Source organism: Microtus oregoni, unplaced genomic scaffold, assembly GCF_018167655.1.
Source record: "Microtus oregoni isolate MIOR12 unplaced genomic scaffold, Mior012 000018F_ref0000195, whole genome shotgun sequence".
NCBI classification, from domain to species: Eukaryota; Metazoa; Chordata; class Mammalia; order Rodentia; family Cricetidae; genus Microtus; species Microtus oregoni.
The window spans coordinates 18,116,832-18,142,662 of record NW_024543077.1 but is presented as its reverse complement, the minus strand read 5'-3'; the positions used below and the strand labels follow the sequence as shown (position 1 = coordinate 18,142,662).

The following is a 25,831-nucleotide window of genomic DNA, read 5'->3' as shown; positions in this document are numbered from 1 at the left end:
TCTTCTAGGTCCATTGCATTTTCACATAGGCTTTAGAACCAACTTGTCAGTTTCTGAAATTCCTCTTAGGAATTATGAGATCATCCCGAATGTTGAGATGGTCTGTGCGAAACAGCTCGGCAGGGAGTCTTCCGGCGCATGGGGCTAGCGTCTCCTCATCTGTCTAGCCTAGCGTGTCTCCTCATGTGTCTAGGGTTCGTTGTTTGTTTTGCATGAGTCCCTGATTTAGTCCCTAGCACAACAAAATGAATTCTCAGCCCTTTCCAGATATACTGAAACGCAAAAGATGGCAATAAACGTTTAAGACATTTACAGTTTCTGTTTGAGGTTTGCCATTTTTAGTACAGAGCTTGCTGAGGATAAACACTTTTTATCTCACAGTTCCCGAGAGTCAAGGGCCCAACTCTGGCTTAGTGGAGTGCCCATCGCTGATTTTTGTAGTGTAACTGTCAGCTGCAGTTGTAATCCTCGAAAGGCTCTAATAAGAGAGATTCTGAGCTCCACTCACTCAGGCGTGATTAGTGGGAGTGCTATGTGCTTTTAGCATTACACACTATGAATCTTTCATATTGAGATATTTATTGCCGTAACGTTACCTATCTGGTGTTAATGTGTCTAAGATGTTCTTTATTAATTCTTTGAGAATTTCATACATGCATATAATATATTTTGGTCACACTCATCCCCCAGTCCTCCCTCAACTCTTCCCAGATCCATCCTTCTACTCCCCACTCTCTCCCAACTAACTTTTAAATAATAACCTCCAAGTCCAATTTGATATACTCATGCATTGAGACCAATCATTTTATCGCTAATATCTGCTTATGAGTTAGTACGTACTGTATTTGTCTTTCTGGGTGTGGGTTGCCTCACTCAGGATGATTTTTGTTAGTTCCATCCGTTTGCATCACTTTGTAGAAAGTCCCCCCTTACAGCTAACATAGAATCTAGAGATGAATTTATCTGTATCTATGAATAGTCTTGTGCGTGATCTGACATGCAAATAAGAGGGACTCGGATTGTCCCATTGCCCTTTAGTAGCAAACAAGGCCTTAGATAAATCTTGTCTTGGAAGAGAATGTCTGTGAGTTGGAAACAATTGAGTCCAATTTTGGTGTCCTGTATCAACTTCCTAATAGGTCGTGTTAAAAGTGTGTTCCATATCTCCCCTTTATTTTGCTGCCCCCAGAGAAGGTTAGTGATGGAAGCGAAAATCAGGCTGGCTACTTAGCAGATTTTTAATTAAAACTGTGTTGTTATTCATAAAATGATCACGAGAAAATCGAGCGTTTGTGTATTGCATTTACCCATTAGATACTTATTCGTGGTTAACATAACATAATTGCTTAATGTTTCATGTACTCTCTAAGTAGAAAGAAAAACTAGTGAAATTTTGCCTTCTAGTAAAAGTCTGGAAAATGCACTGTTTGTTTTTATTTTCTTGTAGAATTTCAACAAGTAAATATGACTCCACCAAAGTTTATTTTGAAGCCAAGACTAAAGCGGAGTAAGCGGCAGGTATGTGTTTGTAGAACACAGGGCCTCTGGACGATCATTTGAGTCTACAGTCAGTGTCTGCAGGGCGGGGGTTAAGAACTAGTGCAGCCTTTGTGAGGGTGGGGACACAGTTGACAGATGCCACAGGATGCGTTCTTTTACGAGTAGAGGCTAGACAATGCATGAATATGGAGTCCCCTTTACCGTGGGTCATGAGGTCTCTGCATGAAGCACAGCTTCTCTTCCCTTGCTCAGGCGTGAATCACATCATGGGATCTTCTTTGCTATTCCTGATAGGTTTTGAAGCCACAAAATGCCCTTTTCTCACTTGAGATGCCTTGGATTTAGTATATAAATGACGACATAGCTTTAGGACTTTTCAGCTGGACATTGTGGTAATAGCACTGTCCTTAAGGTACCTTAAACCACGGGGGCAGATACTGTTCTTCGCATGGCTCTCACATCTGAAGATGATTTGCCCTGTGTCTCACACAGTTGACGAATGGCCTGGAATGTAGATCTCCTGTCAGGGTCAACCTATCACAGTCATGGTGATGATGGTTTGTGGGAGCTTACGGTGTGCATGCGGCATAACAAGAACACAGGGAATGGAACAGATGACAATTAAAGCGAATCTGCTGAAGGTTGTGTGAAGTGTTTGTTTTATAGAGAGGACAGGGCATACTCTTTATGCATGTGCTTGTTCCTCATGCACATATCACCTACCAGCATTGAACCTAGCAATGCTCACATGTCAAGCAAGTGTTCTATCTCTGAGCTATGTACACAGCCCTTTTAGAAACAGGATCTGCTTAAGTTGTCCAGTGTGGACTTGAACTTGCTCTATAGGCAGTTGTCGAACTCGTGGACCTTTTGCTTCAGCCTCCCCAGTCACGTTACTAAGGCCCGGGCTTCCATTACCTTGCCAGAAAACCGGTGCTGTTTTGTTTCCTTTTGTCCTTTGACAGGGTCTCACTCTGTGGCTTAGGGTGGCTTCAGATTTACAGCATTCATTCTGCCCTAGTCACCCTAGTGCTGAGATTACAGGCACAGGCTTCTCTGTCTGGTAAAATAGAATGTAGTTTCAGACAGATTCTTATGTGAATTACAATTGCTGATATTTGTTGAAAACTTAGCATGCATGTGTCCATATGATAAGATCTTAACTGTTTAACTGAAGTATTGGACGGAATCTTAACACTTTTGCTCCTCGTGATACCCTTATGAAGGTAGTGCTATGATCCCTGTTTACTATTATATAATAATAGGAAAGGATAAATGCACATGACTCAAATAGAAGGGGAATCCCATAGAAAGTCTGGTCCCAGGGGTGTCTCTAGCCACCCACACTCTCTGACCCACCCTTCAGAAGCCAGTGTATCCCCCAAACCACTTCCATAAGCTTGAAGTTTGTTGTTTAGACAGACACATGGATGTCTTGAGTTAAATAAGGGAAAAATAATTTCCATGAAGATTTAATTTACAAAATTGTGTATTGTTATGAATGCTGAATTGGGAAAATAGGAGAAACATCCTATTACCGTGTGCCTTGGAGTTCTTTTAGAAGCATCTCAGCATCTTGTCATTGGCTAAGAAGGGGAACCCTTCACTTCTTTATGAACGCATGCAATTGAGTCAGTGTAATACTGTGTTCAAATGCAAGTCGCAAGCATTTAGAGAAAATGCTTGGACTCATTCGAAAGTCTTCTCAGTTAACTAGGCGCCCAGAGTGAGCAAGGAAGATCTTGTCCTAGTAGGAGATTTTTGTTGTTGTTGTTTTGTTTGTAAAGATTGCTGTCATTGGGTACAGTTTAGTTTTCCTGCTTAGTTTTTAAATACAAAAACTACAGTCCATTATCATCTGTGAAACTAGTGTTGGAAGAGTCTTTCTTTTTTTTAAAGATTAAAATATACATTTCGAAAGAGACAAAAATCTATGCGGCTGTATATTTTTAGTTAGTTTAAAATATAGCACTCAAACATGCATGCATTGATTCTGGTTTGATTTGATGGTGTGCCTTTATCACAGAGATAGTCTTTGGGCAAGTGAACAAGATTTACTGGAGGAAAAATACCCCCTTCATTGACCTGTGTCATAAAAGAACAGTCAGTTTCACAGATCCTGTTAATGTGTGATGGATGGGCAGAAGGGAAGCCTGCCCTGGTAACTTTGCCCATAGTGTTGACTGATTGTGGTTTGGAAAGCGAGGAGAACTTGTTGTGAGCAGAGATGTGGTAGTTAAAGACACTCCAGGACTACTTGGGGATTTTAGGGCTATGCTGACCACACCCCTGTAGCTTGTGGGATCCTATCAGCCACACCAGAGGAAAGTCATGGACACGCCTAGATTTGGAGATGACTTGGGAAACTACCAGCCTCCTCACTTTCAGAAATTTGCTGCTGGAGTTGAGCTAAAGCAGGAGCAATGCTCCTCTGTGTCACCCCGTGCCACTGTTGGGTAGACATGCTTTCATGAAGACAAGCGTAAAGTACATAGGCGAATGATGCATATATCCATATTTAATTGTATTTGTGTAAACATTTTGGGGAAAAAAATTAGTAATTTGCTCTACCCCCCGTGGAAGAGGGGAATAGAGGCAAGAGGACTATTTCACTCTTGATTTTTATTCTTCATTGATTTTTTTCAAACCATGCACATTTTTTGTCTACTCAAAAATGAAGAAAACTGATGAGAGTTTAAAAGGTAATGCTGAAGTAAAAAGGGAAATTTTGTTTCATTGATTTCTTCTGTGCTTTTAGTTTTTGCAGCTAAATTTACATGTTTAGTTTTTTTTTCTTCTTTTTTTCCCCATTGTGTTATAGCTTCTTCGATTTCCCCGTAATGTAGAGGAGGAAACCAAATACATCGAGCTGATGATTGTGAATGATCATATCATGGTAAGATTCATCTCCTTCAATCCTCGCTCCTAACAGTTGTATAAAATGTGTGTTAGGGTACGTTTAGAAGAAACAAAATTCTTGTCAAGTTGTGACTTGGAAAAGCCGTTTGTGTAAACACACATACACATACACCACTTTGGAAGCCAAGAACAATCTTGTTAGAATTTACTATAAAGGTACCCATGTCAAACAGGTTGTACGTATCAGCAACTGCCCACATGCGCTACCTGTGTAGAGGTCTAGCACACACAGCCTATATAGGGGTTTATCACACGCGACCTATACAGAGGTCTACCATACACAGGAAACAGTCACACAGTTTGGACAGGAGCTTTAGAGAAGGCAGAGAAGCCCAGCCAAGAGTGTTTTTGTCCAGGAACAACTTATAAATAGAAAACATGCTTAGGTAGAAGTAACTAGCAATTGTTTATGAGGGTTCAAAAATACTTCTTTTAAAGGTATTTTTATATATTACATATACATAATAATGAAAATATGATATTTTCATTGTGTGTAACGCATTTTGACCATGTGTACCTCTTCACCACCCCATTATCTTCTGTTATCTTCCCTGTTATCCCTTTCCTGGTCCTGCTACCCCCTTCTTTTCTCATCTAGCCCATTTCTACTATTTTTGTGAGTTTGTTTTTGGCCCAATGAATTTTACTATGGGTGTTCCCAGGAGCATGGATGAGAGTTGGTTTCCCAGAGCGCGACTCCTTATCTACGGGTTCCCTTTAGTGTTGCCATGAGAGGGCGCTACTTGAAAAAGATTGAAATTGGGTTGTATGTGATGAAGCCTTTTAGAACACCAAACATATGACCCACATTTACCAAGCCATCTCCTCGTGATAGTGCCTTAGGGTTTCTTCTTGTTTTAGAACCGTGTAGAACTTGTGACGTCTTACACACGCAGCCACATCTGCATTGGTCGTCTCTCACTTGCGTGTCTTTCAGCTCATAACAGCTTTCGAGTGAACAGCCCCTCAAATAAACTGGAGTGGGTGTGGTTGGGATGAACCCCGAACCTTGTGTGCACCCAGCTTGTACGTTATATGTTGTATTCTAGCCCCTTCATGTGAAACTGAATTGAACTTTTTCTCACAGATGTGATAAAGTCATCTTGTTCTTTAGTTCCCAGCTTTCAGGCTTCAGGGTAAATAAAGAAACAGGTTACAGGTTCTTCCCTGCGGTGTTTTGCTTTTTGTGTTCTTTTGAAGAGGCCTTAGGGATTTTTCTGATATTTTGTTTTCTGTCCTAAGATGATTATTTCCTGGTGACTTTGAACACTCTTCCCTTTTGTCTATTGCTTTCAGTTCAAAAAGCATCGGCTTTCTGTTGTACACACAAATACCTACGCAAAGTCTGTGGTGAACATGGCGGATATGGTGAGTACCGCCCCATCTGGCATTGCCCCTTATGGCAGCCGGTGGGTAACAAGGTGCCTATATTCACATTCTTCCAAGTTACACTTTAGCCAGGATGACCTCAGAGACCTTGGCGATCTTGCCAGGGACTCTACTGACTAGTCTGTCTGGGGAGTTGGGCTGACCAAAAATACGGTTGCTTTTTCTCTTGTGTGTTTCTTACCAGAAAAGACAAAGCTTGACCCATAAGGCTTTAGCAAAGAAACTCACAGTTGACATCTGGGACATCAGCGCAGAGACGGTGCAGGAGCTGAGCCTCTTCAGAAACACCCAGCACAGTGTTGGGGTGCCCCTAAATAATTCTCTCTAATTTCCCTCAACACCACACAGGCTGTGTAGCAGTCATTTCCTTAGAGATCCTTTATCCTGCTTTTTTGTTAGAGAAACTCAAGATTTCATGAATTATTTATGTAAGATGCTAAAAGCGGACTTAGGGAAAGCCTTGCATTCAGCATAAGTATTTATCAAAAGAAAACCCTGTTTGTATCTAAAATTTTCTTTGTTCATTGGGTTTTCCGTGGTAAGTAGTTTGATTCTCTGTTCTTTAAGGAAAGTGCATTCAAATTGGGAAAGTAATGGTCTCTTTTAGAAACAGTGGTTTCTTTATTTAAACAAAGGCATGTCCAGGAAGGAACTTCATACTCTGACTTCGCCACGTGTGTAGCCCATGTGTTCATTTCGTTAACGCCCTAGATCTATAAAGACCAACTTAAGACTAGGATAGTATTGGTCGCCATGGAAACCTGGGCTGCTGACAACAAGTTTGCCATCTCCGAGAACCCGCTGGTCACCCTGCGCGAGTTTATGAAGTACAGGAGGGATTTTATCAAAGAGAAGAGTGACGCAGTTCATCTTTTCTCGTACGTAACATTGACATTTTTCCATTTCTCCTGGTTCTACGGCGAGTGCTCTCTTTCTTCTGGCTGAAATGTATCCTGCGATAATGCAGTTACTCTGGGATTTGGCTGTGCATTTGGAAGGAGATTTGAAATACAGATTGTTTGTAATGTTCATGTGGTTTAAGTGACTTAAGTTTTGAGGTGAGAGCTGAGTAAGTTTCTGGAATTTATTGCCAACTCTTCTCCAGATCTTGTGTTCTTTCTTTTTATAATTTGATGTAACAGCAAAGTACCTTCTGTAGAATTTTAAGACCTCCTCTAAAATCAGAGTTACTGAGGCCAGTTGTGAAAGATGTGTTTTAGGTGTTATTTTTAATTGTTATTGAATTCCAAATTTAGAGGAAAGATGCCAAAATGCTGTAAGAATATTGCCTGTATGCTTTACCTAAACTCAAGATTTGCATTTTTTCTCATTTCCTGTTCAAGTGTGAATTAGAGACAGCAAGTTTGCATTTACTACTAAGTACTTAGTCATTCAGTATAGTCCCTTAAAAGTAAAGACATTCTTTTAAATACCACAGTAAGTCATGAACAGCAGAATATGTAACACTGTGCGACAGTCTTACATAGTCCATCGCCTGTGTTCTGTCTGTGTTCAGACTTCATCAGCTGTCTCAATGCCCTTCTGTAGCCAGTCCCTCTTTCAGCATCCAGTTCAGCGCTGCACAGTGTGATTCATTTTCATCTCTTGAGTTTCCTTTAGGCTGAAACATTTTCTCAGCCTTTGCCCATGTTGAACTTGCTAGTTTTGAAGACTATCGACTGATTGTCTTCTTCATGGCTCTTTATTGCAGGGATGTCTGATGCTTTGTCAGTAATTATATTTAAGTCATTTATTTGGGCTAAATCTCAAAATTGTGACTTTTTGTATTCTCAGAGTATTATATGTGCAATTGATTTCTAACAGATGTATTTCCATATAAGATATGTATTGATCATGTGGGGAGGCAGCCCTTAGAAACCTCTTTTCCTTTGATCATGCGCATAAATGATTTTCACATTCCTTCTTCTCTTTGGGAGTGTATTGTCTGTGCTGAGAAAATAAATGTGGTACATTAACTATGAGAGGGGCTTGGCTGTGCGAACTGTGATCAGTAAGCATTTTCCGTTTCCTTTTCTAAAAGGGGAAGTCAATTTGAGAGTAGCCGGAGCGGCGCAGCTTATATTGGTGGGATTTGCTCGCTGCTGAGAGGAGGAGGCGTGAATGAAGTAGGTGTGAACATCTGTGCAATAAAAAGTGGTATGATGGCTGCAGGTGGGAACATCTGTGCACCAGAAAGTGGTATGGTGGCTGCAGGTGGGAACATCTGTGCAATACAAAGTTGTATGTTGGCTGTAGGTGGGAACATCTGTGCACCAGAAAGTGGTATGATGGCTGTAGGTGGGAACATCTGTGCAATACAAAGTGGTATGGTGGCTGAGAATGGTTTCCTAACACTTCATAAGTAAGGTCTCAGTGGTCCATACTTACCAGCTGCTAGATTGCTGTATTAGTCATCAATACAGTGCCTGTGTGTGCCCAGTACAGGATAGGAAAGAATAAAATATAATACCCGATGATTGTGCTCGTGTTCTGCATAGAAGAGTTTCCAGAGTAAGCACTTCATGTAGAGAGAATCTGTACATGAACTTTCAATGAAAGTAAGAAAAAAGCCCAAGCATTTACATCATTGAATGAGGATTCTTCCAGATTCGAGTAATCCCTGAAGCACTGGCTTACCCCCTAACAAATATGCTGCCTGTTTTCTTCTTTGTTCAGTATTTAACAAATTTGGGGAGAATAACAGAGAAGGGTTTTCTGGAGAAGTGTTCAGTCCCAACACACTAAACTTAATGGATACAATATAAAGGAAAATGCTTCAATCTTTGGAAGGCCACATATGAAAAATTCAAGATTCTGTTGGCCACAGACCATCCTTACTTCTGACTCTCACTGTGTTTGCTACAGATGCTCTCTGTTTCATTTGGGAGGAAAGCTGGATCCAGATAATTTGACACTTAGCTTTATTTTGTATTGTTAAGAGACTGGCTTAATAATATACAGTTATTAAGTTTTTTAGGAATGTTATCAGGTGAAATTTGGAGTCAGAATTTTATTTAAGTTTCCAAACTAAAAAATGAATGCCTTTCCGGCTGGTACTATTTCTTGTAAGACTTAATCACATAAGAATTTGTTTCCTACTACTTCATCCCAAATGCATGTTCAATATGAGCTACAGAATGTTTAGATTTGACTAAAGAAAATGTTTAGGGCATCGTAGTGCATGCCTATAGTGACAGCAACAAGGAGACTGAAGCAGGTGGATGACCATGGTTAGAGGTTGGCCTAGGCAACATAGAGAGGCCCAGTCTCAAAAACATCACATCAAAAAAGGACAGAGAATGCTTAGAAATGACTTGTTTTCCATTGTTCCCTATGATTTTTTCTAATCTATCTTAAAATGGAAAGCAACGTTAATTTGCATTTCTTTTGGTTTTGTTTTCAGTTTGGAAAAACCGATTTGATGGCCGTCACCCTTGCTCAGTCGTTAGCACACAACATTGGTATCATCTCAGACAAGAGAAAATTAGCAAGCGGTAAGTTTGAGTCTTGTGTGGTTTAGCTGTATTTATTTAAGATAGACAGCCTGTTAATTATTTTGTAGAATGAGATTATTTTTAATTCAGTTGCTTGATCAGGATTGTGGGAGACAGAGCAAGATATGCAAACTAGCAGCAAAAAGTTGCTTTCAAAAGTAGTAAAGGGAATATTTACATCATAGGTGAAAATTTTCCCAGGTATAATAAATAGTGAAAGCTTATGATGATAAAGTCAAAGCTAGATTTAACTCAAGAAGGGACAAAGGTCCCTCATTTTGAAAATTTGAAATTTGCTTGTGGAGAATTCTAGGTTGCTTGGGGGCTCAGATCATGTTGTATTATGTGGTCTGAGAAGCAGGCTTCCTTGTTGAGAGCAGACCGGATGAAGGGCGAGGAAAGTGTAGATTAACTAAAGTATGCTGGCCTTAACATCCATGAGAAAAATTTCCAGAGTAGGTAACACTACTTCTCTGTGAATGGCCTCACACTGTGTATTTGAGGTAAGAATTTCATCATAACTGCACTCATTTAATTATTTTAGCAGCAAATATTGCAAGTATGGATACTTGTAATAAGAATACCGTATTTGGAGAGCTATTGTTTCCTGGATGATGGAATGCCGACTTACATGTGTCCACCCACTCATCTGAGTTTCAAGATGCTTCTGCAGGATGCCTGGTCTCATTTTCACCCTACAGATACAGTGGCTAGATCATAAAAGGATATTGTCTTCAGAATTAAACATGTGTTAAGTGACAGATTAGGCTTTTCAAACGAGGCTGCCTTTGATTCTGAGACTTTCTGGTTCATTTGAATCCTCTCCTGCCTCCTACCAGAGCCCCCAACACCCAGGAGTTTAGGAGCAGGAAGACCCTGTAGTATCTCCCTGAAAGCTGGTGAAGCTGGGGTGCCTAGTGAGGTGCCATTAGGTTTTTCGCTATTGCTTTGGTATCTGATCGTCTGTCATGTAGCTATTCGAAGTGAGGGAATAGAAACACGACCATTTGTGAGGCATTGGGTGATGTATACGACCCCCGTGGGATCAAGTGCATTTTGTTTTATACATTGCAGTCAAAGCTTTTAGTGTAAGTAGAATTGGGAAGCAGCCTTTAAAAACCATTTTTGAACGCAGATTTAAGAGACAATAGAGGCTACCTCATGGCAACTGCAATCCGTGTGTAACCAGACGTGTGTTTGTTTTCCCTTAGGTGAGTGTAAATGTGAAGACACGTGGTCTGGATGTGTAATGGGAGACACGGGGTGAGCCTCTCTACTTCACCTTCTTGAGAATGGGACACTCCGTAACTTAGTGCATGGAACCGCAGTGCGGGCACTTGGAAGAGAAATCAAAAATAACGTCTTATTTAAGACAAAACAAAGCTACTCTGTGAGAAGACCCTAGGAACTTTTCAGACCTAGGCCTAGGCTAGCATTACAATGACGTAACAACTTTTCATCTCCTGTTAGGTTTGCTCACTAAATCCCTTTTCTCTCATCTCCTTCGGTTCAACTGCTAAACTGACCCTCAAATGAAATAAAAACCGCAGCCTGCATCTGCAGCTTTCTCAGGTCCACGTTGCTGATGGTGCTAGGGCTTTCATAGCGCAGTGCCATTGATCACGGGGTTGGGAAGAAAAATGGAGACTTATCTCAGAAAGATTCTCAGTGCTCTACTGTCCTGTCTTCGCACAGCCAGACTTCAATTCTTGTCCTTTTTTCTAAATAAGTTGTTAGAACCATTCCTTGCGTTCCAGACGTATGCCTCTGCCCTCCTTTGGAGTTTGTTTCTCTTGCTATTGTTATTTCGGTACTGTTCCACACACTCAGGTTTCTTTCAGGATTTTATGTTTTATCTCCCAGCAGCTTCAAAAGGGCATAGAGAAGAAAACAGTACACACTCATATCTCAGCTTTCAGAAGGGAAACACTGACGGTGTCCCCCCTTGTCACTGTCTGCCCGCAGCCAGGCAGCCACCTCCGATTTTGGGTATTGTCCTTTGTAATACTTCCAGTCTTTGCATCTGTGTATTGTGAAGCAGCTCTGCACCACATGCTAGGATTCCTGGGATGTCTCAGAATGTAGCTTTTATGCCTCTGCCTTCTGGGATAATGTTATGCCTCTAAGATTAATCCACACCATCAATTTGCAATATTCGTTTGCTAAATACTGATATGCTGCCCAGAATGTTTGTGAATCAAAACTGTCTGAAGAATACATTTCTGCCAGGTGTGGTAGCCTACGCCTGTAATCCCAGTCTTTGGAAGGTGGAGGCAGGAGGATCAAGAGTTAAAGGTTGCCTTCTGCTATATTGTGAGCTGGATGCCAGCCAAATATTCATGAGGCCATCTCAAAAACAAACAGGTGAAGAAGAGTAAGGTTCAAATGTCTTACTTTATTATTTAGATGGTTTATATATTGTAGTAATAAGAGCGGCGGGGCTGTGTCCCCAGCACCCCGGCCGCCTGGCTAGCTTATACCCCAAATAATTACATGGATACTGTATTCTTTTAAATACTACTTGGCCCATTATATCTAACCTCTTCTCGGCTAACTCTCACACCTGGACTAGCCCATTTCCAATCATGTGTGTAGCACCCCAAGGTGCGCTTACCGGGAAGATTCTAGCCTACATCCGTCCTGGGTCTGAGCTTCATGCGTCTGCCTCAGAGAGCAGAGCTATTGCGTCTGCCCGGGAGAGTGGAGCATGGTGTCTTTGAGCTCACTTCCTCTTCCTCCCAGCATTCTGTTCTGTTTATTCCACCTACCTATGTTTTAACCTATCAGGGCAAGCAGTTTCTTTATTTAATTAACCAATGACCTTCCTCCATCAATATATCACATCATTATTATCATTCACCATCTTATTTCCCAGAATTCCTTTGTTTTCTGATCATAATTGCTTGTGGTTTCTAGCGTTTCTGATTTGCTAAGCATAGTCTTACATGGATTTGTTTTAGCTTCTCTAATTTTTGCTTATTATAATTATATTTGAACTTCCAACTCCTTTTGATTTCCCAGAGGAGTTATTTTTCTTTGGAAGCCTCCCCTGTTTCCTCTATCCAGTCACGTTTCCTGCCATCTTTGAGGTTTATCATGATTTGAACCCAGGCATGCTAATTCTGCGTGTGGTATATATGTGCTGGTGTTCATGCAGAGAACACGGAGACCAGAGGTCACTGTGGGGTGTCGCTCTCTCTTTGAACCTGGAGCTCGTCAGTTAGGTTGGCTGGTTATTCACCTCCAGGGATCTACTGTGTATCCCCAGTGCTAGAGTTAGGTGGGTGCTGCTGGCCGCAGCGCTTACGTGAGTGCTGGAGACGCATGCTAGGTCTTCATGCCTCTGCAGCAGGCACTTTACCACCTCAGTCATCTCCCACAGCGCTCCCTGCATTATAATGCAGTTCTGTATGCATGCGTTATCCCTCCCAACATTCAGTCATATGTGCTTAAAGAATTGTATTTTTACTAATTTTTATTCCATACCTCTTTAACTGGACTTGACATCCAGTAAATGTTTATTGATTCAGTTTGAGTTTTGAACTCTAAGGATAACAAGGACAATAAGTGATGGAAGGAAGTATATATGCACACATGTCTATAAAGTACTTTTTAATTTTTTCTTATATATTTTGTTCTTTAATGACAAACTTTGTATTTGCAGTTTTCCACTTATTAATATATTTCATTAGGAGTTTTATTTAAGGTAGGCCAGGTGGGGTATGTGATAGCACATACCTTCAATATCAGTACTTGGGAGGCAGAAGCTGATAGATTTTTGTGAGTTGTAGGCTAACTCGGTCTACATGGTGAGTTTCAGGCCACCCAGAACTAAACAGTGGGACCCTGTCTCGAAATTTGTATTTAATATGTCTGATTATTTTTGCTTGGTGACATTAAATTTGTATAGACAATCCCCATATTGTGAAGCATAATTACAAAGCAATCAGGTATCACTTTAATATATATATATATTAAATATATATATATATATTATATATAAATATATATATAAGTGTATGCACATATACATTTTACCTTGAAATGATCCTTATATGAAATAGATACATTAAAGAGAAGACCCCATTGTGTAAGTGGTACCTGTTATGGCTCTTTAATTTGAGTCCTGCTCAAATCATCTGTGTACCCCATAGGTAAATGCCTCCACATTTGCTTCCTGAAGTTCACTGGCTCTGCTGATGTTTGAAACACAGCTGAAATAAATCCGTACTATCAAGTAACTTAAGGGTCCATTGAATGCAATTTATACATTACCCTGAAAAAGGGAAGACAACTTCTGTGGCCTACACACTTCAACTCTTGATAAATAAAACAGATTCACTGTTAAAAATGTGGGTTTGTTTCCCATTACTGCTGAGGGCTGAGGAGTGGGTCAGGTTTCCTACTGTACAGTGTGCTAGACTATGACCCCAGAGAGGACATTTGCAGGACGAAAGTCACAGTAGATTGATTTCTGTCCCGAGGCAGGGTTTTATGCATTCCAGGCCTTGAATCCTGCCTCTGCTCCTCGGAGTTTGGGATTTGAGGCATGTCCTGCTGTTGAGGCTTAAACAAGACTGACATCTAAGGCTGACGTGGAAGCCGGTTCAGCATTGAGCGGTAGAAGGAAGAGGGAACTTGGAGGGAGTCCTAATGATAACCGATTATCTGGCAGAGACATGTAGGATGACCTAGAAGGGAAGGTGGTAAGAACACCTGTTCAGACTCTGAAAGGAAAAGGGAAGTAAGAGATGAAGAAGCTTCATGTTAAAAATAGTTTGTTCCTTTAGGGAAAGGGAGCAAAGAAATTGCCATAGTGTAGATGACTTCCACCTGCTACAACTTTATCTGGGGAGTGGTTTAGTAAAAAATAAAAGTAGTTTCAGCATATACTAATAAACTATATTAATTAATTTGTGAAATATCAACTACTATGCTTGAAAGAAGTAATGCTATGGATAGAAACAAGTCTTTGAAGGCTGGGGAGAGAGGCTTAATAACATGTGTTCACTGTCTAGGCACAGGGGTCACCTATCAGCCTGTCACTGGCAAGATGGAGATACAATTGTCAGTTCAAGCCAGTGCGGACCATACCATAAGACCCTTCTCAAAAAATAAAATAAATAAAAGCTATTATTATCTTGTCTTTCCTTTTAAATAAAATCTTAAGATAAGACACTTTTTGAAAATATAAAAATAAAATTGACATTTTCATTCTCTAGTGGTAATCATAGTTGATTTAAAAAAGTTTCTACATTTTAATTAAGTTTTTTAATTTCCACTTTTATTGTTTATAAATTTTGGCTCCTGCTGGATATATAAATATTCATTTTCCAGTTGACACTGAATAGCCATCCTTTCCCCAGCTAGTCTTCACATTGGGGCAGGTAATAACTCTGTGTTGTTTTGTTCCAGGCAACTGCCAGAGTTTTAGTCAACATTTGAGTTGCTGTCATGTTCCTCGCTGTTATACGTTATGCCATCTGTGCCTATAGCTAACTATTTTTTTAGGGGAAAAAATAATCTAAAACCAAGAATTCCCAGAGGTGTGTTTATTTTGAGGATTGCTAATTTTTTATCTCACCACAGTTCTTCTTTCCTCTGGGCCATTAATTACTTTTTTCTGTTGCATAATTTTATAATAATTTCAAAGTTTTTAGAAAAAGTCACAAGATTAGTGAGAAGAGATCCCATTGGTACCCTGAATCATATGTTGCTAGTTTGGGGCTCTGTCACCCTCAAACCCTCCGGGTGCACTTCCGGTGACAAGAACCCTCCAACAAATCAGAGAAGAGCCATGAAAACTGTGTAGTTGCCCCCATTCAGGACTGACCCATCTACCAGAAATGTCACTTACAGCCGAAGCTTTGGAATGAGGCGTCATGTTAGGGTTCATGTCCTTACAGGCCTTCAGACTGCAGCACTTTTCTTTGACTTTCCTGGCCTGACACATATTATAAATTTATGGGCAGTTCTTTTATAGATTCCCTGATGTTTGAGTTATAGCTTGTTGTATATTATTCATTCATTATGAAATAAAGCTTTATTGTCTTTGATATAAATCATAGGTGCTGCACTATATCTTTCTTTTAATTCATGTGCAAATAAACGAGCAACCAATAGCCACTACACATCACTATATGAAAAGTTTATAAATATAATGGTTGACTGGATGTGTAATTTTAACACTGTTCAAATTTAAGGCTAGTAAGTAAGCAGGAACCCTCCCGCTGTGCTGAGGCGCTCCCCTCTGTCCCTACAGCTACTATCTCCCTAAGAAGTTCTCTCCGTGCAGCATTGAGGAGTATCACGACTTCCTGAATAGTGGTGGTGGCGCCTGCCTCTTCAACAAGCCTTCTAAGGTAATAAGTGTGGTGGTAAGACTTATTAGTTATGAGTCACTGCACACCTTCATATCCAACTTTTACGTACTGAGTCTACAAACGAGAACTTTTCAATTCGACCCACTGGGCAGATTCTAGAAATGTTGCTTTCGTCTGGGACAGTTGGAGTATTTCTGATGGTAAAACCAGCAGGCAGAAAGGAGTGGGGGTTTTGTTTGTGTTGGTATCTTTCGCCCTTTCTAGTTACAAAAGTGTGGGCTTCTATTTTCATTCTGTAATGTGGAAACTTTACATTAGAAGTTAGCTTCTAAATGATTATCACACAGCCGGCGATTCATAATTACTGTGTACTGATGTTGTACAGCATCATAGAATAAGTTATATTAAAAAGACAGAAAATTGATGAAGATTTAAAAGTAAAATAGGCTTAAAAATCTCCCCTTGATTAGGTCAAAAGTTGCTTTAGTTAAGGGAGCTGTTTGTTACTACCGTTCTCTGCAAGTCTGTGCTCATGGCTGTAGTCATGGTTCATATGGAACAGGTCAGTGGGCATAGCAATTTTGGGATCACCTTCTAACTTAGAAGTAAGTTTGTGCAAGAATCAGATTCAGACCCTGAGATCCCTGTAGTATCAGCACTGTGGAAGCTAAGCTAGGAGCATCACTGTGAGGTCAAAGCCAGCTTGAACTACAGAGCCAGCCCAATGTAGGATGCACAGTAAGATCTTGTCTTAAAAAGGGAAAAGAAGAAGATGCAGTCTGAAATATCACTGTGAGAACCATTTCAAAGCTAATTTAAAATATAAAGAAACAAATGAAGGTGACTCAGTGGTTAAGGGCACATACCAGTCTCCTGTTACTCATGTATGTGGCTTACACCTTCCTGGAACTCCACCTCCAGGGGCTCCATTGTGTCTGGTCTCTGAAGGCACCTGCAATCACATACATCTTCACACACACACACACACACACACACACACACACACACGGGAGAGAAAGATAGTTAAATCTTAAAAAAGAAAATTTAATTTTATGAGTGTTTGTTTGCACACATGTATGTGAACCACATGCATGTCTGAGTCTGAAGAGTCCAGAAGAATCTAGATGGCCAGAACTTACAGGTATTTGGCAGCTGTCATTTGAGTGCTAGGAAATGGACCTCGGTCCGTTACAAGAGCAACAAGTGCTCTTAACCAATGAGGCCTCTCTCCAGATCTACAAAATTATTCTTAACAGGCTATTAGCAAAAACAATAATAATGAGATTTTTTTTCACAAGTGATTAGACTTGATCCTTGTGGTAATTTTCAACAGCTGATTAATTAGATGGATAGTTTATACTACTGTTCATGTTTCAGGTAGTAAGGTCTCCACCGTTTTACCTGTACCGGGTCCTTTTTCATTTTGTGCCTTCTTCTAGTGTGTTGCATTGTGTTACCCTCTCACAACCAAACGTGTTGTGTTGTTAAACACCACCCTACCCTGTGATAAGATTTTAATCCAGGCTTCCTGACTGCAAATTTCCTGCTTTCTCACGAAAATGGATTTTCAGATGTCAACTGGCTTGGTTTCTCCTCAATGGCTGCATGCATCATGTGCTTGGTGACATTTATCAGACCCAATTTGGTATAAATATTATATACATACATTATATAATACAAATGTATAGTACTATGTCTGAATATCCAAATAAAAACCAAAATTGATCTTCTAAAGTTCCAAATTCTAAAGTTGTACTTTTTATTTTGTGGTAAATAAAATTATAGTTCGAGTGGACAGCATATACACGGAGCGTATTGGTGTGGTGTCAGCCCTCAGGGTCTTTGCTACTGATGTTCCTGTATTTCACCCTTTCTTGGTTTTCTTCCCACAGCTTCTCGAGCCTCCTGAGTGTGGAAATGGCTTCATTGAAACTGGGGAGGAGTGTGACTGTGGCACCGCTGCGGTAGGTCCCCTTTATTGAAACTGGGGAGGAGTGTGACTGTGGCACCGCTGCGGTAGGTCCTGGGGAAGAATGTGACTGTGGCACTGCTGCGGTAGGTCCCGGGGAAGAGTGTGACTGTGGCACCGCTGCGGTAGGTCCCCTTCATTGAAGCTGGGGAGAGTGTGACTGTGGCACCGCTGTGTTAGGTCCTGGGGAAGAGTGTGACTGTGGCACTGCTGTGGTAGGTTCTGGGGAAGAGTGTGATTGTGGCACCGCTGCAGTAGGTCCCGGGGAAGAGTCTGACTGTGGCACCGCTGCGGTAGGTCCTGGGGAAGAGTGTGACTGTGGCACCGCTGCGGTAGGTCCTGGGGAAGAGTGTGACTGTGGCACCCTTGCTGTAGATCCCCTGTCATTTTGAAGACCAGTTTTGGGTAGCTAGGAGTCATTCTAGCTCCATGCCCTTGAGATAATACCGAGCATTATACCTAGACATTTTATAGGATTTGTGGATGAATGATTGTCATTGTGAGCTTGAACATTTACTTTAAAAAAAAGTCTTGGCGTTTTTGGGAAAATGACATTTTCTAGTGTTTTTTCAATGGCTTATATTCCTTAGGAATGCGCCCTTGAAGGGGCAGAGTGCTGTAAGAAGTGCACCTTGACCCAGGATTCTCAATGCAGTGATGGTCTCTGTTGTAAAAAGTGCAAGGTAAATAACTGGCCGATTAGTGGCCAAAGGTTGAAGGGAAGGCGTGTGCTCAAACTGTTAAGTCTAGGTCCATATAACCTAAAAGCACTATCCAACAGGGAGCAAATGACTGAAGTCCCAGTGGTTCCAAGATCCTCCTACCATCTCCTGAAGTGTGGCTTTGTTAGCATTCTCATGTAATAGTTAACTGACCCAGTGTCTTAAGCCAGAATATGAGAGAGCTGGGACCTGACCCGGTTACTTCTCTGTGGCTGTTCTTCTCATCCTGCCTCCTTAAAGAGGACCCATCTCAGAGTAGAAGACGTCCGATATAGTCTTCTTTTCTTTCTGTGCATCTTTGTACATCCTACAGCATCAGTATCTTAGGCAACAAGAGGCATGTTTTAGACAAGATCACACTATATTGACATGGAAACATGCATGACTCTTTGTCTCTTAATTGGTGTAGTTATCAGTGCATGTTTGTTAAGTGCATAAGTGAACATGCATGTTACTTCCAATAAATATCTCCAGATTGGATAGCTTTGATGGGTTAAAGAAAGGTGGCATATAAAACTGTCGTGGCAACTGTCCTCTTTGGGCTAAGCACTTTTGACTTGTGTCATCTTAAATCCGGGTTTCCTGACTGGCACCAACACTCTTGTCTGGCTAAGAATAAGACACTGTCTGTAGTCAGGGCGTGCCTTTTGCTTTATCGGACATTAGCAACATCCTTGGGTTGCACCCATTAGATTGTAGAAGAACTTCCTCACTTGTGACAACCCAGAATGTCTCCAGATGTTGTAAAAAAAAATGTCACCTTTGGGGCAAAATCACCCCTGCCTGCTATTGCTTAGATAACACTCACAGGCACACTTTTGGAATAGGCATGGCCATCCCGATTTTGACACTTGAGCTGTTCTGATCTAATGGATGCTAAAGAACCTGCAGAGGCTGGCTCAGAGGAAGGCACAGCTGTCTGCTGACGCCCAGCCCTGCTAGCAGTGGTTCCCATCGTTTCCCCTCCATTGCTGTGTCTCTGGCTGCTTTTTGTGAGGTCTCCGAAAGCACTTTCTTCAACGGGAGGTTAAACCACATGTGATACAGATGCTCTCTCTCTCGGCTTGGGTGCCTGGAAGGTTCTGAGCAGTGACTCAGGGAGCAGGGTCCTGGGCACAAACACAGAGATGGGCCCAGTCCCCGGTATCAGCAATTCTGAGAGGAAAGAGGAGAGGGGGATGTGAGAGAGCTCTGACAACTACATTGTCCCTGTTCTGCTGTGTTATAAGGAGTTAGATTGCAGTCTATAAACGCAGTGACACTCAAGGCTGATTCCACAGCATCACATGTACAGGAAGTATTTGGAAACCAAGTAGCACAAACACTTCTAGAGGTTCTAATAAGAGAAAGTCAGAAGAGATGAGACAGGGGATAGGAAGGAAAGCTTGGGGAAAATGGCTTTGCTGGGAAGTAACTGTGATGCAGTCCAAAATGTAACTTTAAAATTCTCGGTGGAGAAGACAAGAAGCAGAAGCAAAACCTCAAAAATAAAGGTGTAAATAAGAAAGGAGGCTAAAGCCCCAATTCAGATTGCTTGAAAAAATTCCTGGAGCATGGGCTAACTCTTCCTTGAAGCTCTGCCCCATTTTAGCAGGATATTGTGACACTTATGTGTGGTGAATATGGAAGTTACCTCACCTACGAGAAACTATGACTTGCAATTAATTAAAATAGCAGTTTATTGAATAAATTTGTTTTGTGCACCCTGCCATCTTAAAGTAGTTTAAGGTGTTCTTTGCCAAAGACTTTTCATTTTGCTTTTTATTCCTATGGGACTATGAGAGTGTCTTTTTTTTTTTTAATCTTTTCCCAGTTTTGCACACTGAGTGATGTTCTTTTCAGTTTCAGCCTTTAGGGACTGTGTGCCGAGAAGCAGTCAATGATTGTGATATTCGTGAAATATGTTCAGGAAATTCAAGCCAGGTAATCTATTCAATAATTACCCAACACAGGGTAACTACAGGGGAAGTGGGGACAGCTTGTGTGTGTTACAGTAAAAATGCACATGAGGCAAGATGTCACTTGACTCTGTCCCATCACACCGGAGGTTGGGGATCAGACCAAGGCCTTGTGCATACCAGGCAAATGTTCTATTAAGATTCATATCTGGCTCTTACATTTGTATCATTATTGGCCAGCATCTGTTTTGATTATTGTCTTGCAAAATCTTACATGACATCACTAAGAAACAAAGAGACCTGTTGGACTGAGGAAATACACCGGGAAGATGGGACAAGGTGGGTCATTGATCACGAAGAGCATCTTCCCCTTCCCCATTGACCAGATGACACAAGGCTAGGAGAGAGGTTGCTGTTTTGTGGTGTTTGTGCTTTGTGTTTGTGTTTTGTTTAGCAAAGCCATAGAAACTGAGATTCATACATCAGGGACTGCTATCATTCTCTTTGCTGCCAGAGAAGACAAATTAAGTAATGATATACTTATAGTTGTAAAGATGATTGATTTTTAAGGCTACAAAGAGATCTTTATGTAAGCGTAGTCTCCTTTCTTACTCTGTAATTATCAGCCTTCCTAGCTAATGCCTCATGGCAATAAGGACACAATAATTACTACCAAGGCTCCTAGGCATAAGTATACTGCACCGGTATGATTATAAATAAACATGTATTGTTAAAAAGCCATAACCCCAGGCTTTTCAGGGGTGCTGTGTTAGGTTAAACAGGGTTACGTTAATCAGGATTGCTATAGGGGATTGTTCTCGCAAACTCATGGTTACCTTCATCATATATTGCATCCATTATGAATGATGTCTGTAAAACCATACAGCAATGATATACAAGGAAGTTTATATGGCAAAAAAGGGAGCAGAAAGTTATGTGTCTGTAGTTTCATTCGACTTTTATCTTAAACATTAGGTTTTATGGGAAAGGGTGGAGATGGATGTCTAGAAAGGAAAGCTAGCTGCACGGGGTGGTCTCTGTCACATCTTTTCTCTATCCCTCAGCCTCTTCCCCAAGAGACTATATGATCATATGTTTTTCTCTCACTGCAGTAATGAATTGTGCACGGCTGGTTGTATCCTCACCAGATACTTTACAATTTTTAAAGTACTTCAAGGAAAAATAATGATAAAGCATAGCATTATATTCACAGTTAATAACAGGCAACTTGACACTTCCCCCCCCTTCAAGATCCTCCCCATGTTTGTCTTTTTCTCAAAAGATATTTTTATTTCTAAATTTCTCTGACGAATAATGAGTTCATACTAGATTTTGAGATGTGTCTCCCTTTAGTTGATATTGTCTCCAGCTTCCTGCCCCTGCTCCCTCTGCTGTTCCTCTACCCCCAGCATTTTAAGTGAAAGGCTATGTTGTTCCTGGTGGCCAAAGGGAGGAAATTCTACTTATAGCTTCACTGATGGGGGCCTGCTCCTCACTTTTGTCTTAAGCCCTGCCTTCTTCTCTAAGGAATATTGTCTCTGAATGAAGCATACGCTAATGCATATGTTATTTTCCGAGCCATTCTCGTAAGTTCTCTGCTTTTGTGGCTGTGTAATCAGTTTTTACCTTGGCAAGATGTCATATTTTTAAAGTGATGCTCAGCAACTCTATTTCCTCCTACCTGCTTTTAATCTTCTGCTTTTTATTTATAGGTAGTTCAAAGGGCTAGGTGTATTGTCTACTGTAATTTATAAACTGAGAGGACTGACAGGAGTTAATCCGTCTTGTGTTTGGTCTGCGTTTGGATGATAATTTGTTCTTTCTCTCTAGTGTGCCCCCAATGTACACAAAATGGATGGATATTCCTGTGACAGTACTCAGGTAGGTCACTCACTTTTGCCTAAAATTTCCGTGGGTACCAGCATGAGAGAAATACAGAAATTTTATATCAATAAGAAGATGCAGGGGGGAGAGGGGCTTGGTCCTGCCCCAATTTAATGTGTCAGACTTTGCTGACTCCCCATCGGAGCCCTTGCCTATTGGGAGGAGTGGATGGGAGATGGGCTGGGGGAGAGTTCGGTGGGGATGGGAGGAGGGGTCCCAGAAGGGAGAATTGCGGTTGGAATGTAAAATGAAATTTAAAAAAGTGAATAAAAAAGAAGATCAGTTTGAATGGTTCATAATCACTTCAGATGGCCACACTCAAGGGCCGTTCTCAGCCGTATGTTCTTTTTCTGTTGTCTAACACAGCAGAGATTGTTTTCACTGATGGATATTCGCTCTCTCATTTTAGGGAATTTGCTTTGGAGGAAGGTGTAAAACCAGAGATAGACAATGCAAATACATCTGGGGGCAAAGTAAGTTAAGTCACATGACTTGATTGTTTTTTTCCACACAGTTTTGGCACACTCCTTTAAGGACATACGGGCTAGAAATAAATTGCTAATACTTAATAACTAGGGGGCTTCTTAAAACCACTTCAGCGTTAGGTAGGTAATTTCTTTTCTAGAAATTAGAGAAGGGCACTTTCCTTGGGAAACAATGGCCCCAAAGTTCTGGCTAGTTGGCAGTGCCTGTGGATGAGACAGCAGGTGCCTTTGCTGCCAGGCAGGCGAGCCCACCTGGAGCACAGCTTGGAGAACAGAGCAGACTTGATTTCAGCTCCTCAGCTCAGTTCCCTTGAGCGAAGGATCCCATATGGCACTCATACAGCCATATGGAGTGGACATGGTCTCTGGGTAGGGTATCCTTGCCTTAGACCTAAACATTTTAATTCCGTTGCTTTTTCCTCATCTACTATCTTCTTTAAGCTCCAACTGGCTTTTGTAGTTAGAGGTGACCTTCTGCTGAGGTCCTGCAAAAGACAAAAACGTTTAATTTATTCTCTTCAAAATCTGTCTGAGTTCTAAAGGAGAATATATAACATTTGTATTTAAATAATAGTATTTTAAGATGACAGTATAATTAAAATTGTATTTAAGTTTTACTAAATTTAAATTGTGTATTTCCCCAGAATTTCTAGGCAATATTTTTGGAAGATGTTTTTGTTCTAAACTCTTTAAAAAATATTTCTCAGGTGGAGTGTTACTATGTAGTCTAGCCATGTATCTTGGCCAATTATACCTTGATTTTGTAGCTTCTTGCCTTAATTTCCCAAGTGCTGGAATTACAGGCTTGGGCTACCATGTCTAGACTAGTCAAAGTTCTTTTTTTTTTTAATTATTTGTGTGTGTGTGTGTGAGATTTGGTTTGTTTATTTATTTATTTATTTATTTATTTATTTATTTTTGGTTTTTTGAGACAGGGTTTCTCTGTGGTTTTGGAGCCTGTCCTGGAACTAACTCTTGTAGACCAGGCTGGTCTCGAACCCACAGAGATCCGCCTGCCTCTGCCTCCCAAGTGCTGGCATTAAAGGCGTGCGCCACCACCGTCTGGCTTCAAAGTTCTTTTGAGAGCTGATTTTTACAGGAAAACTCTAAAACAAATCGTGATCCTATATCAGAGGTAGTGACTGGAATCCTTTAGGTAGGGAACGTGTGTTCTCTGAGTCTCTTGAGAAGCATTGGGATGAGAAAAAAAATTTAGTTATGTGGGTTTGTGCTCTCAGTTTTCCTTCCTCTACTTGAGCAGAACAGCTGAGGAACAGTGATGTCATTAGCCGCTGTTCACTATGCGCACCTCTAGTGTCCCTGCTCAAATGCCTAGTGACAGAGATGTGTAGCAAGGATTGTGCAATTTCATGTCAGGGGATACGTTTCCTGGGGCCCAAGTCTAACCATGAAGTTCATTTGTGATTTATGTATACATACATATCCTGAAGATAATTTTATATAATATTTTTAGTATATTTAATGCATAAGCATTTTTAATGAGACTTCTTATATTGGATTAGGACGTGGACTTTACTTTTGAAAAATACTTTGTGTGTGTGTGTGTGTGTGTGTGTGTGTGTGTGTGTGTGGTATGTACATGTATTTGTGCAGGTGTGCATGCCTGTGCATCCACAGAAGGCCGAGGAGGACATCAGATGGCCTATTCCATCACTCTCCACCTTATTCTGTGGAGACAGGCTCTCCTTGGACCAGGACATAAGCTGGCAGTCAGCAAGCTCTGGCCATGCTCCTGCCTCTACTCCCATAGCTCAGGGGTCGCAGGCACATGCATGCTCATGTCTGGCTTTGTACATGATTTGATCCCAAGTTCTCCTACTTGCACAGTACGTTCTGTTACTCACCAGGCCATCTCTTCAGCCTAGATCATGGAGTTTTCTACATGTGATTGTGGGGTCGTGTGAGCTCTTGAAACATCTTGGAAGATGAAACATTTCAGAATTTGGATTAGCAAAGCGTAACTTATATCACCAACTTTCATTTGATTAATTTACAAAAGTCTCTATTATTTTTTTGTTTGTTTGGTTTTTATTGTTGTTGTTTTCTCTTTGCCTTTTTCAAATAGGATCTCCATTTGGTCTAGGCTGGTCTTGAGTCTCCTGTGTAATTTAGGAGGATGATCTTGAACTCGTAATCCTCCTGCCTGCATCTCTGGCTTGCTGAGCTGAGATTGTTATCCCACCCTCTCTGGCTGGAAAACCATTTCTTTCTAGCAGGTGACTCTGATGGTCAGCACTGGCTTCAGAAGAGATCAAAGCCTGCAAGGATGATGCAACACCTTAAAGCGATCTTTGCATTTATAGATAGCATGAACCCAATCTCATCCAAAAGCAGAATACAGTTTTTTTTATTTATAGCAGTTAAGAATTGGTAAGCAAGGTGCTGTTTCTTGAATCTGATTGTACTACATAGATGTTTAAATAATATTGCCCTTCTTAGTAATAAAGTTTCTGATTGAGACTCACGCATTCGGTACTGAGATTAAAATGTGTGTTCAAGGATAGCACCATCTCCTAATTCACATCAGATCCTGGGGCGTGTTCCCACAGTCTGTAGTCTACTTCCCCTCAGACAGCCACGTATACTGGCTTTCCGATATCACATAAGGTTTCGTGGAAGATGTGCCCAAGCCAAGCGGTATGGTACACTTTTGTAAGTGATGGTGCAATTTTTGTGTTTGTCCTGGATAGCACTAGAGTGAACAACTCCTTAATCTGCAGCTCCTGAGTTCCTTCCATCTCTGATGGGACATTCTTTTCTGCTTCAGAGGTAACGGCATCAGACAAGTACTGCTATGAGAAGCTGAACATCGAGGGGACGGAGAAGGGTAACTGTGGAAAAGACAAGGACACCTGGATACAGTGCAACAAACGGTGAATGCCGACACTAACCCCGACCTCAGCCTTCATTCCGTTTACAAGCATAAGTTCCAAGTGGGACCTTCCTGCTTTGGGTGCTTAATAAAATGCACTACCTTGTCTGTTCTTCTCATCTTTCCCCAGAGCCCCAGCATCACTGATGACCCTGATGCTTGAATTATACCTGGGCCTCTTTCTCAGGGTCTAGGTTATTCTTGTAGTTGCTACACTTTCTCACATAGACAGGGCCTCCCAGCATCTTAAGACTGAGGAAGAATAAAGCCGCCATCACCAACACTGTTGAGTAAATTAGCTAGCTCTGACCTTTCTTAACTACCTCTTGTCTTTGCTGAATGTCTCAGTGTTTCA

At 41.1% G+C, this 25,831-nt stretch overlaps 1 protein-coding gene across 12 annotated transcripts in view; it reads left to right on the top strand.

Moving 5' to 3' along the window:
- The window catches only part of LOC121458749 (disintegrin and metalloproteinase domain-containing protein 22), a 225,790-nt gene that overhangs the window by 155,646 nt on the left and 44,313 nt on the right, over positions 1–25,831 (top strand). For all 12 annotated transcript variants that reach the window (XM_041668082.1, XM_041668080.1, XM_041668078.1 and 9 more), the window contains exons 8-21: positions 1,448–1,518; positions 4,322–4,396; positions 5,716–5,787; positions 6,520–6,686; positions 7,850–7,934; positions 9,212–9,302; positions 10,514–10,565; positions 15,565–15,664; positions 17,518–17,589; positions 18,185–18,277; positions 20,159–20,239; positions 22,045–22,095; positions 22,508–22,571; positions 25,372–25,477. In XM_041668082.1, coding sequence (XP_041524016.1) covers positions 1,448–1,518; positions 4,322–4,396; positions 5,716–5,787; positions 6,520–6,686; positions 7,850–7,934; positions 9,212–9,302; positions 10,514–10,565; positions 15,565–15,664; positions 17,518–17,589; positions 18,185–18,277; positions 20,159–20,239; positions 22,045–22,095; positions 22,508–22,571; positions 25,372–25,477 — 1,180 coding nt within the window. The remainder of the gene's footprint in view (positions 1–1,447; positions 1,519–4,321; positions 4,397–5,715; positions 5,788–6,519; positions 6,687–7,849; positions 7,935–9,211; positions 9,303–10,513; positions 10,566–15,564; positions 15,665–17,517; positions 17,590–18,184; positions 18,278–20,158; positions 20,240–22,044; positions 22,096–22,507; positions 22,572–25,371; positions 25,478–25,831) is intronic.